Source organism: Labrus bergylta, chromosome 9 (assembly GCF_963930695.1).
Source record: "Labrus bergylta chromosome 9, fLabBer1.1, whole genome shotgun sequence".
NCBI classification, from domain to species: Eukaryota; Metazoa; Chordata; class Actinopteri; order Labriformes; family Labridae; genus Labrus; species Labrus bergylta.
The window spans coordinates 10,315,686-10,328,538 of record NC_089203.1 but is presented as its reverse complement, the minus strand read 5'-3'; the positions used below and the strand labels follow the sequence as shown (position 1 = coordinate 10,328,538).

At 39.0% G+C, this 12,853-nt stretch overlaps 2 protein-coding genes across 2 annotated transcripts in view; both read left to right on the top strand.

The window, feature by feature from the left end:
• Positions 1-4: 4 nt before the first annotated feature.
• commd5 (COMM domain containing 5) lies at positions 5-7,478 on the top strand. The gene is made up of 7 exons (XM_020639412.3): positions 5-246; positions 628-788; positions 2,087-2,115; positions 2,236-2,286; positions 5,150-5,245; positions 5,363-5,438; positions 6,519-7,478. The coding sequence occupies exons 1-7, from the start codon at positions 126-128 to the stop codon at positions 6,618-6,620; spliced, it is 636 nt and encodes a 211-aa protein (XP_020495068.1). The 5' UTR covers positions 5-125; the 3' UTR covers positions 6,621-7,478.
• A 617-nt stretch (positions 7,479-8,095) lies between these two features.
• The window catches only part of LOC109988090 (LON peptidase N-terminal domain and RING finger protein 3), a gene marked incomplete in the record, with an annotated part of 7,933 nt that continues 3,175 nt past the window's right edge, over positions 8,096-12,853 (top strand). Inside the window, 6 exon segments of the mRNA XM_065958813.1 lie at positions 8,096-9,417; positions 11,340-11,458; positions 11,575-11,697; positions 12,119-12,232; positions 12,339-12,543; positions 12,656-12,740. Of these exon segments, the coding sequence (XP_065814885.1) occupies positions 8,700-9,417; positions 11,340-11,458; positions 11,575-11,697; positions 12,119-12,232; positions 12,339-12,543; positions 12,656-12,740 (1,364 nt within the window).

Genomic DNA, 12,853 nt, shown 5'->3' with positions numbered 1-12,853 from the left:
CGGAAGTCGTCACCCAAACGGTAAATAATCCTCACAGCACAACAGACAGCGGACACATTTGTACTTTAAAGTTTAATTTTTGCCTGCTACACATACCCATTCGTCACAATAGTTCATGTTTAAGCATGTCTTCGAGTCATGCAAAGGACTTCAGCTTCTGGGGAGGCCGGATACCACCAGAGATTGAATCAATGTCGAAAAATCTGAAGGATGTGGACCAGGAGTTGTTCAGGAAATTAATGAAAGGTAAAAAAAAAAATGCTGCTTCGTTGTTCTCTTTTAAGATTAGCTGTTTCCTCTTATTTAAAGTTACTTATTGCATGCCTGCCCAGTTGCCTGTATCGCATGTTCATCTATTAAAATGCATTTTATTAGAATATGACATTGCATTGAATAAATCAAGTTTAAATAAACAATCTTTACTGCAATATTTTGTTCCACGGCTACATTGAACATAGTTAATTTAGGCATGAGATATTTGACCTGCCCAATGTCTTTGCTTTTACAACCTGTGATTAAAAACCTACCCACCAAAGCTCAGAACAGGTTATGTTAGTTGCATTGTTTGTGTTGCTGTTAAGTGAGTAAAAAAAAAAAAAAAGTACATGATAACTCTTCTGTGTCCAGCTGTGGTCAGCTCCCTGGAGGGAAAGGACTGCGTATCGTTGATGAAATCAATAGCAGAGAGCACAACGATTCCACAGGACAGACTCGGTCACATTGTAGCTGGGATGCACAGAGTGCTGTCCGAGGCAATCCGCATCCCGCCATCATCACTAAAACAGGAGGTCAGTTCACAAAGCAACACAAATGTAAGTTTGGACAGTCCGTGACGGGGACTTGACTGATCCTGCAGAATGCCTTTTCCACAGCACACATTTGGATGTGACCTCAGTAAAAGCACATTTAATATGAATAACAATGACTACACTTGCTGCACTTATGTCCCTTTAGGACCATAGAAGTGTCATATCGAATTGTTACATACACTTTTCATCCTAGTAAAAGACAGGATAAAGAGGCTTAAATGAACACATTTTATAATCACTGTTCTGTACCATGGTTGAGGTTTACTTGGATTATTAACTTAATAGTGTCCTATATTTATTGTGCCATTTATTTCAGTTTAAACATAAGGATTGTGTTAATTATGCACACTAGAATGTCCTATGTGTCCTTACATATAAAATACGTATCCTTGTGCAACTCTATGTCAGAAAAGTGACATTTTGTGAAAAAGATTTTGATAGCACAATTTACTGCTTACAAAAGAGTCAACTTCTTAGTGACTATTATGTCGGAAATGACTTTGTCTTTGCAAGTTTTAGCCCTGTTGGATTGGTTTCCACTTATCAGAATCAGCTTTATTGGCCGTGTATGCTTACACACACACACACACACACACACACACACACACACACACACACACACACACAGAATTTGTCTTCAGTAACTGTGCTCTCAATGTACAAAGTTAAACATTAAACATAATATAAGCAAAAAAAAACACTAATATATCCAAGGCTAAATAAGACAATAGTGCAGTGGTGAGTAGTGCAAAAAATGCTGAGATGAACATGATCATAAATATATAATTATGTAACAGATGGTTAATATATGAGGTAGAGTTTTGACAGTGTTTGCATACACAGTGTGCATGGATTGGTGAGTTGATAATATTTCATTATATACATGATTAAGTTATTGAAAAATAAAAATAGTTACAATAGTCTTATGTACACTCAAGGTGGGTGCTTGATAGCAGGGTTACTGGTCCTTCACCGCGGCAGGTCTGACACTCTGTGACTGTTTAGCGTTCATCAGAGTGACAGCCTGGGGGAAGAAACTGTTCTTATGTCGGGTTGTTTTGGCGTACAGTGATCTGTTACGCCTGCCAGAGGTCAACTATCAACCACAGTACTATGCTTATCTTACCATGAAAAGTCAAAATGTGTTCTCATTTTTTTGTTATCAGGGGAATGCTTCATCGCAAGGAAACATGGAATTTTATATTTTGAGATATAATCAATTTTCATTTGCAGCTTACAGAAGTTTAAAATAACATTTTTTTTGTGTTGCTGTTTAGGCCTTCAAAGAAAATCTAAGAGAACTGAGGCAAGGGTCATCTTTTTATTACACCCCTAATGTTTGATGCATTTTATAACCCCTGCTTATATACAACAAAATGAAACTTTAAATGCTGACTCTGTCGTCTCTTTCATGTTTGTCTGTCAGGATACCTGAAGACTTCATCTCAGATTTCTCCAGTGTGGTTTTCGGCAATCGGTATGTTGACTTTACATTTGTTTTTTGTGTTTTCTGATGAAGACAAATACCTCCTTGAGATACAATAATGAGATGTATTAAGTGAGCAATGCCAGTGTAAAACCAGCATAGAACACCATCAAACCAACATAGACCATCATCAAACCAACATATACATCATCAAACCAACATAGACCATCATCAAACCAACATATACCATCATCAAACCAACATAGACCATCATCAAACCAACATAGACCATCATCAAACCAACATAGACCAGCATCAAACCAACATAGACCAGCATCAAACCAACATATACCATCATCAAACCAACATATACCATCATCAAACCAACATAGACCATCATCAAACCAACATAGACCAGCATCAAACCAACATAGACCATCATCAAACCAACATATACCATCATCAAACCAACATAGACCATCATCAAACCAACATATACATCATCAAACCAACATAGACCATCATCAAACCAACATAGACCATCATCAAACCAACATAGACCATCATCAAACCAACATAGACCATCATCAAACCAACATATACATCATCAAACCAACATAGACCATCATCAAACCAACATATACCATCATCAAACCAACATAGACCATCATCAAACCAACATAGACCATCATCAAACCAACATAGACCATCATCAAACCAACATATACCATCATCAAACCAACATAGACCACCATCAAACCAACATAGACCACCATCAAACCAACATAGACCACCATCAAACCAACATAGACCACCATAGACCACCATCAAACCAACATAGACCACCATCAAACCAACATAGACCACCATCAAACCAACATAGACCACCATCAAACCAACATAGACCACTATCATACCCAACATAGACCATCATCAAACCAACATAGACCATCATCAAACCAACATAGACCATCATCAAACCAACATAGACCATCATCAAACCAACATAGACCATCATCAAACCAACATAGACCATCATCAAACCAACATAGACCAGCATCAAACCAACATAGACCACCATCAAACCAACATAGACCACCATCAAACCAACATAGACCAGCATGTCACCAAAATGTCTCTTAGCGTATGCCAATGTCTCTTTTACCATATGCAGTTGGTGCTGTTCTGTCCGAGGCTGACCACAACACATAGCCTTTTGAGATGTGTTGCTACATATTTTGGGTTCCCTTCCAGTCTCCCCTTTAGTACAGAACACAGGTCAGAGAGCTCCTGGCTTCTTAATGATGGAAGCCCCACAGTCTGTGTTGTGGATTTTTTCTGTTGGTAATGAAAGATCTCAAGTTGAAATCTTTTGTCTTTGTGTATTTTATTGCATATAGTAAAAAGTTATTTTGCAAAAGGGGGTAATCAGCTACAGAAGTAAAATCAGTCACAAGTGCATCAAAGATTCCCGGGGCAGTCCTGGTTGTAGAGCATATTTATACTTTTACAGGGTGAGTGATACATCGTCATTGGTTTCAGCTTGCCTTCTGCTAGTTTGCCTGGTGATTTATCTATGCAAGCTTCTTTCTATAAGGCACCTGGTACAGAGGAACACCAACAGAAACTCCTTTGTCACGAGGGATCTAAGGTAATGCTGTACCCAGATCCTGAGGAGTGTTCCTGTTGGAGATACAGACCAAGGCCATACAGAGAAACAGTTTCTAATTGCTAAATGACGCACGATCATCCTAATCTTTTAAGGTCAAACGAAGACAACAGACAGATAGTATTTTTCCACTACATCTGTCAGCTCCTCTATATCAGACATCATGTCTAATTTGACACCGCTCCTGTTGTCCGTTACTCTTTGGACAAGACAGCCCTCCTTGCTTTCAGCAGCTGTAAACACAAGTACTACAATTAGTATGGCTCTGTTCAATCACGATGAATTGCTTAATTTCAAGAGTTGATTTGCATTAATTGCTGTTTTAATTGCATGATTAAAATTGAATTATTTAGCATTTTAATATAAATGTTTTTGGGCTTTTGTTTTGAGTATTTGTACTGTGTTAGATGAGAGTACGTTTCTTGTTGTTTGAATTCATCCCTGCCTTTATTTAATTTAATCTTCTTTTTCATAGAAGGTTAGAAATGTTAACTTAACCATGGAAAAAGAAAGTGGCTGCGGATCAAAAACTTAATTAAAACAGCTACACCTTAAAGGTGCACTATGGAGTTTTTTTGTAAATTGGAGAACTGTACAGATTATGTGGTATATGTTCATAACTCTATACACAAACTGTCCTCAGAGGAAAATTTGGTCCTGTAACACTGTTTGAAGATAAAATGCTACGCGAGAAGTTAAGGTGGGGGGGCCGCCACAGTGAAAATGTAACTCTCCTGGTAGCCTTTTAGCTCCAAACAGTGTTCCAGGGACCCATTTTTTTTCCTTTGAATAGTTTGTGTATTCAGTTCAGAAAATATAGCATAGAATTGTTTCACTTCTCCAACTTTCAAATTTCACTACCACATCTACATAGAGCACGGAAAAGTTGAATGGAATTCTAGAAGCTGACATTAGAAAATCTAAAACCATCCATTGTGCTGTTTTTGTACTTTTACACTGAATGAAACATTGCTGGCCCAGTGTTGTGATTTTACACACACATCCGGCAGTGCAGGAGAAAAAGAAGTGTTGCAGTCTGAGTAGACAAACAGCCCCAGCTTCACAAACACACACAGCACTATTTCCTCCCGTGTGCAAAGCCAGTGTCTACCTCTTTTTATCACCTCTGCAGCAAGGTTATTGGCAGAATGGCTAAGCCTCATCATTCAACGTCATTGTCATTTCTATATTTTTTATTAGATTAATTGTACAAATATCATCATTGCTGTGTCATCTCATTCACAGTCGTTCAGCTCTAGAGACAGCAACCTCCACCAATGATCCTCACCTCCCCGCACTGCAAGACTTTAAATGGAGGGTTGATGTTGCCATTTCCACTAGGTAAAGAAGAAGTTGGTTGAAAATCATTTGTAATGTAAGAGTGTTGTAAATGTGAATTTTAATTTAAGACTCCATGTAATGAATCCATGCCTCTGTTTGTCTCCTCTGTTACTGCAGCTCTTTATCCAGAGCCCTGCGCTCTTCTGTTCTGATGCAGATGAAACTATCAGACGGGAGCTTTCATTGCTTTGAGGTAGATAACCCCATACTGAAGTAACAATACACTTTCCTTCTAAATATTTGCCCTGGTCTAATCCCTCCATATTGAAGAATTATTGAAGACTTGTGACCATATTCTTTACTTAAAACCATGGTAGAGAGAGGCTTAGAGTAGGATGTGTTTTTGAGAGTAACATTGACTCTTGTAATTTGCTTCCTTTTGTCATCCAGACACAGGTGTGGGGCACAATATATATTTGTATGGGGTCAAGGCATATCCTTTTAATAGTCATTTTATACAGATAGTTAGTGTAAGTTGTATACAGTAGGGTGCATTGAAGTTTATCCTCGGGCTGTTGGTAGGAAGAAGTTGGTTGTTAGCCACTGGGATAATGTAACTCAATTTCCATAAAAAATAATCTCAGGAGTATAGCGAAGATTATGTTTTTAAACTACAGCCTAACCAATGTGTGTCTGATGAATTATGACAGAACCGTATATCTGCAGATAAATTTATACTGGTGCTTGGATTACCTTTTCAAAATTACTATTATAAAAATCTTTATAAAAAAATGTCCACTTCAAGTGTTTTAACCCAGGACACTTGACTATCTATATTTTGTCTGTTTATTAAAGACTATTAACTTACAGTAGAAAGACACACTCTTCAATTTAAAATAAGTAAGACATAAGAGTGTGACTTGAAACGGAAGAAAGCATTGTCGTTTTCCCTTTGCTTGCAGTAGCGACATCACAGCCTGAGAAAACCCAGGTACATCTAATGTAATGTTAGAATAACTGGTTTGGTTAGCATTCAAACATTCTCCTAAGTAATGATACAAAGAGTGACCACACACAGTGACACATTCTACATCCATATTAATCGTATCCTTGACAAGTCAGTATTTTACTTAGTTAAAGGGTGCCATACTCCATATGTACATTAGACAATAATAAGTAATTGCATGAGTGATGCTGCTTAATGCTACTAATGTGTAGTCAAAATGTCACACAGGAGATGGTCCCACATCGTATAAACTCTGTTGTAACAAGCAAATCAAGGTCTGATTTGTCTGTGTTACATTGTTTGATAAATATTTGTTTTCTTATCCAGGTGCCTTTGTCCAAGTTCCAGGAGCTGCGTTACAATACGGCTCTGATTCTCAAGGAGATGAATGACCTGGAGAAGAGGAGCATTCTCCAGATACAAGACTGAATGTACTTCACCTGTGTCTTATTTTTTACATGCAGTGGAATTTTGTAAAGCTCATGGTACTACTTTCAATGACCGTATTATAAAAGATGATTATCTGCCTCTCATGACTTATGACATGGTTATATTGACAGAGTGCAACATGAGAGAAGTTGGATTCCTAACTGCACCACAACACCCGATGACTACACCGAATACAAAATACAGCATCACAAGTCCAACAGACTGCGTCACTCCTTTACACTTTGTGTTGTTAACTGGACATGTGTATTATACAGTTCAGTGGATGTTTTGGAGATCTGGAGACAGCTGCAAAGCTTGTGCCAGAGGTCATCTGGAAAAAAATAATGGTATATTTTAAGTTTCGGTGTACACTATGACATTCCCTTTTAGAATAATTTATTGACTTGAACTGTGCTGATCACCTGGAATCCCATCAAATTCATCTTCATTTACAGATTTCAATACTTCCAACAATATTCTTGCACCTGCACCTAATTTGCAACCCCCCCCATATATACATTAATAGGCATAATTACTCTTAATGTTGAGTTAAAAACTTACAAGCATGTTATCCATCACTTCAAATTGCCTTTCAGCCAAGTCACATAAGTGGGAGTGTGTGAGGTGACGTTGAGGATAACTGTTGGTTCCAACCTACTAAATAAAGTCCAGACATTATGTGCTCGTCGACCTGGCTAGACTGCATTGTTGACCTATTTAGAAACATGCATAACACATTTTTAATGTGTGAAGGGGTCAAGAGGGTCTTGGACTGGTTTATGTGTCTTTGTTCAGTGTGTTTGTGTGCTTTCATAACACTGTACTCATTTCAATATAATACATTTTTTTCTGTTTTGACGTGTCTCTCTATCGCTGTCTGCTTTCATGTATTTCAGTCAGTGGTTGTGTCTGTGTGGAGTTCAGTTCACAGGGCAGACCCGCTGACCTATATATCCAACACCACTACTACTGACCTGATCAGTGGTTGTCTCATGAGCTTTAATTTCCAATCATACACCAGAAAACCCCTTTACGCAAACAGCTTTGATTATCTGGGCAAAGGGATATTCTTCTTTAGGTTATGCAAATGTCGTCTTTAAACTATGACCTTAACCAATCATCTACATTTGGCCTAATGATGAGTCAACTTAACTGTTGTTAAAACCCACCCTGACAAAAAGTCACAATTAAAGAAAAATTGTGAACTTCATAATTTAGTCTAGAAGTAATAGCAGAGAAGGGATTTGAAAAACAAGTGGTCCACAGTAATAAGGTTTGCCAGCCATATATGTTTGTGGAGATAAACAATGAAAGATGATTTATTAAAAGTATACAAAGAAGACACTTTGGTGTGAGAGCAAGTGGTATTATTACATCAAAATGTGTCAAAGTACCCATTAACAAAGTCATTTACAAAAGCACATTTTAAAAGGGAGTTGGGTGGAGCAGTTCATGAAAACTGTCCTCAAAGCCTACAACTATATTCTGATGCAAATACTAAAATGTGTTATATTCCTGAACCATTACCTTTTCAGAAATGCTTCTAAAAGTCCACACCCATAAAGACTACTAATGAACAGCAGCACATCAGTTAACCAGTTCGATGTGCACACTGCACTTTCCTCCATGCCTTAACTTGTCTTATTATACTTTTTATTATACATTTTTAATCATTAATCCTAAATAGACAATGTATTTTACAAGAATCTCAAGGAAACTAGTTTTTAGAAAATTCTGGGATCTGCATTAACTGAATGTCCCCTGTTTGCTGGCAGTGGGCAAGCAAGATGATCAGGGTAAACCCTGTGGGTAACCCGTACCATAACCTACTCCCACATGCAGGTCAAACTTACTCCAGGCCAGACTCCGAAACTCTTACATGGCAGACCGACAGATTGTTTTGTAACAGTTTTTCTAAACCTGTCCAATGGGAACACGTGGTTTCCATCACATGATGCAGCGTTTACATAACTGTTTTTCCCCTTCCTGTGCTTCATTGAGAATTATTTCGGTGTATGCTGGACCAGACCATGACGGACGGAGTGTATCTTCAAGCTGCGTGCGTAGCTACTTGAGTGGATGTACTTAACTTACAATCCTGTGAACATGGAGACAGAGAGTGAGACTATGCTGCAGCTTGCAGCCGAGGCTTTTCAGTTGCAAAACTTCGACCTGGCAGCGGATATCTACGAGTGTCAACTAGCGGGTCTCAGAGATCCGGGGGGCCGGTGCGAGCTGATGATAAAGCGGGCTGACGCCCTCGCTTTCGGGGGTAAATTCACCGAAGCCTTTGCGGTGTACCGACAAGCGTCTGAGCTAGAGAGGCTGAGACCGACCCACCTGGAGAACCTCGTACAGTATATGTCAGGCAATATCAGGAGGCAACAAATCGGAGCCAGTCATAACAGGTGCGCGGGCAGAGTAGAGGCGGCAGAGGCACTTGGGTGCCCGGACTTTGGTGCCACGGGTTGCGGGTACGAAGACTTCTCCTGTCGGATATGTCTAAGTTTTCTCTTCGAGCCAGTGACCCTGCCATGTGGACACTGTTTCTGTAAGAAGTGTCTGGAGAGAGAGAAGAAGGAGAGAAATCAGCCAGTGATCTGCAGGGAGTGCAGGGACAGTTCCAGGGTCGCAGATGTCCAGAGCTACAGGGTCAATGTGGTCCTCAGCAACTTGTTGGCCAAATGGTTCCCGACCCTACACCAAGCCGGGCGGCTGAGACGAGAGGGCAACGGACTGTATGCCGACAAGAAGGTTGAAGCAGCGCTGGAGAAATACGACGAAGCTATATTGATAGGTAAGACAGCGTATGTTGTTTTACAGGCTAAATGAGAATTTGTGATTCAGCATTGAATATTAATTCATCCATTATTAGACACGACAGAGCTTTTTTTTTTGCTTCTCTAACTTCTCCGGACTTTTTTTTTTTTTTCTAACTTCACGACTTTAGTTATTTTTCAATGTTATGAGTTTTTCCTCATTATGAAAGTCTAACATAGTAATAACTTTGTTTCACGAGTGTCTGACACATAAGCCATATAGCTTTAGTCACTAGCCGTCTAGGCTACATTAGATAATAGTGTTATGCAGGCTGTGCTAGTGAACCAAACATTGCGTAAGCACGTCACCCGCCTCCCTCACATCCCATATTGTGTAACGACAAACAATGATTCAGGAAAATGTGGGTCAAGGGTACTAATATAGGTCACCACTAGGGGCACTGTTGATCAGAGGAGTCGCAGAACTTTTTAGTCGGTCAGTAGGTGAAATGATTGAACTGTCAGATGACCTACATATCATGACCTCTTACATCATGTAGCCTCCATACTTAGACAAAGTAGCCTACACTTGTTTCTATCACATATGCTGCAATTTGATAGTAAACTGCAAATCAGCAGGATAAAGTGAGTTACATTTAACTCCTGTTTTGTGTTCTTTCGTCTCTTGACTAGTTTTAAAAAAAAAATTGACATCATTTGTTATGCTGTATAAGATACTGGTTAAAATGTGGAGCTTCTTGTGAAGTTATAGCTTACTTGAGTTTTTCAAATAAAGAAACGTGTTTTAATAAGTATCAGGGCTCTGAGAAGAAGAAGAATCTTTATATTTGTTATGTGTTGCAGACCGTGTGCACACAGTATGAGTATGTTCTACCACAATCAGAATTCTTTCAAAGTCACTTGTGTTTTTCATGTAACTGAGTATAAATGATGCTCAATATATGAATCATTTTACCTAAGCTGTCAAAATGATGATTAATTTTTAAGCATACAACAAATTGACATTCAGAATTAACCATCTTTATGAGAGGAATTTGCAAATTTCCTTAAAAATTCTTTTGAAAATAGGTGGAATCCCCATGCTCTAACAATTGGCAATTAACACATTAACAACTTAAATCTTCTCTCAGTTCTCTCATACCCTGTCATAGTTTATAAATATACAGTAGGCTAATTTATGTAATGCCCTGGCCCCAAGGTGACCTTTGTATTCATGTTTGAAGTTATGAAACCCTAAATGTGGGTGACCTGGATTGTATTGTATGGTTACACATACATGTGGAAAATGCCGGACCCAACCCAGCTGCGGCAGAGCTGGCCTGGGAGGACTCTAGCATCCGGGGGGGGGGGGGGGGGGGGGGGGGGGGACTGGGTGTCACAGTTGAGTAAGAGGATATTTGGTCAATCTGCCTTTTCAATTACAGCAGTGAGAAAGTGGAACTCTATACCTACAGACATTAGAAACTCTGGAAATCTTGCACAGTTTAAGATAAAGCTGGAGTTCTGGCTAAAACCAGCCCAAAACTTTCCTCACTAATGTCTGCCCCGCACACACATTTATCACGCTGATCTGATTTTATACCAATGGACATTTTGTTATAGTGTTTTATGCAGTGTCTATTATATTTATGGATTTAACTGATATATTATGAAGTGTAATGTTACATAATATTTTTTTGTGTGACAACAGGTGCAAATGAGCTAAATAAAATAAAACATGTAAATGTGGAAAGTTTTTTTAAACACAAAATGGACTCTTAAAAAAACTATTCTGCAGTTTGTTTTGAAAAATTGCCACAATATAAGGGTCATGAGTTATTGAGTATGTCAAGGATTTAAGATGAAGGAATGACTTTCAGATAAGATTGATGAAGTAGTGTTTTACTGCTATTGTCAGATGAATTGCTTAAATTATTAAACCCCCTCCTCTTTTCCTCAGCCCCTTTGGACCACATACTGTTCAGTAATCGCTCTCAGATTCACTCCAGTCTTAAACACTATGAGAAGGCCCTCAGAGACGCCGAGATGGCCTGCAGACTCATGCCGCACTGGTCCAAGGTAAGGCAGACTAACTGCTCATTTATAGAAATATATTTGATGTCATGCTTATGTTTGGTCAATGAAAAAAATCTCCCATGTAGACGTATGAGTCACATTTTTCCACATTCCTGCAGGGTCATGTTCGGAAGGCACAGGCTCTAATGTCGCTGGGCAGGACAGAGGAAGCTCTGAGGGAGTACCTGCTCTGTCTCTCCTTAGAGCCTGAATGTAGACTGGCCAAGAACGAGGCTCACAAGGTAAATCCATCAACTGATCAAAGTGACACAAACATGTATTTATTCTATCAGGCTACCTTCCAAAAATGTCTGTTTTTATATCTAAACCAGCTTTATTGTCTTGAGTTTTTTCACTCTCTGAACATAACAAAAGCTAACAGTGCAACATTCACTGGATTAAAAGATTAGATACTGGTGAAATATAAACAAGGGGATCTCATAGGATTGTTAGAGAAGTTCTTTGAGAATGAACATAGCTCCAATGAGTGCCACTGTCTCAGAATACACTAAAAAACAACCTCCTGTTTTCTTTGTTTTCGATTGCTTGCCCTTCTGTAAAGCGAGAGATCAAACAACATTTAGCAATTGAGATATAATGATAAATCAAGCGAAATGAGCAGACTTCAGAATAACACCATCAGTGTCTGTTGTCTTCTCTCAGCTTCTTGGTGACCTCCTGGCTCCTGTTACAGATCAAGTCCCTGAACAGATCTCAGACTACTCCAACATTATTTCTTTGCGAGCATACATGAAAAACATGAACACTCCCTCTCAGGTGAGAGCTTCACCACTGGTAGCTTTTTTTAAAACATTTTTTTAATGCATGTAATTAAATATAATTGGTTTTAATTCTCCTGAACTTTCATCCCTTCTTTTCTTAGCCCAACAGTCAAACTTCGTTGTCATCACAGTCGAGCCCTGCTTCTGCTCCTCCCGCACTGAACAGGTTAGATGACAGTGACGTCAAAGGTCAGGAAAAGCCTGAGGTCAGGAGGCTGGATCACTCTTTACTTCTTAAAAGGAAACGGACATGCACAGAGGTCGAGGTGGAAGGGGCACGACAACAGAGAAAGAGATCCAAGTCTGGTGAGCTTTGCTAAGTGGACCATCATGCATGTAGCCAAGCATCATCAATAACTTTTTCCATTAAAAGAATATTTGTCTGATTGTTCGTTTGTTTGATATCCTCTCCGTTCAGAGCTAGAAGAGGTGACTGGTTCTATGAGTCCTGATGTCAGGGATTTCTTTGACCCAGCCGATCTGGAGTGTTCTCTTTGTATGAGGTGAGATTTGAAACTCGGGCTGTTTTCAGGTCCATAACATTTATTAACAGTGAAACTAAATTAAAAATGTCAAAACACAACAGGTAAATAAACAGATAATGAGATGTTGTTTG

Excerpts from the sequence above, each read along its gene's own strand:
- commd5 (XM_020639412.3), top strand. The coding sequence starts at position 126 with ATGTCTTCGAGTCATGCAAAGGACTTCAGCTTCTGGGGAGGCCGGATA. Across the intron at positions 789-2,086 it reads CATCATCACTAAAACAGGAG|GCCTTCAAAGAAAATCTAAG; the intron begins GTCAGTTCACAA and ends GTTGCTGTTTAG. Across the intron at positions 5,439-6,518 it reads GGAGCTTTCATTGCTTTGAG|GTGCCTTTGTCCAAGTTCCA; the intron begins GTAGATAACCCC and ends TTTCTTATCCAG.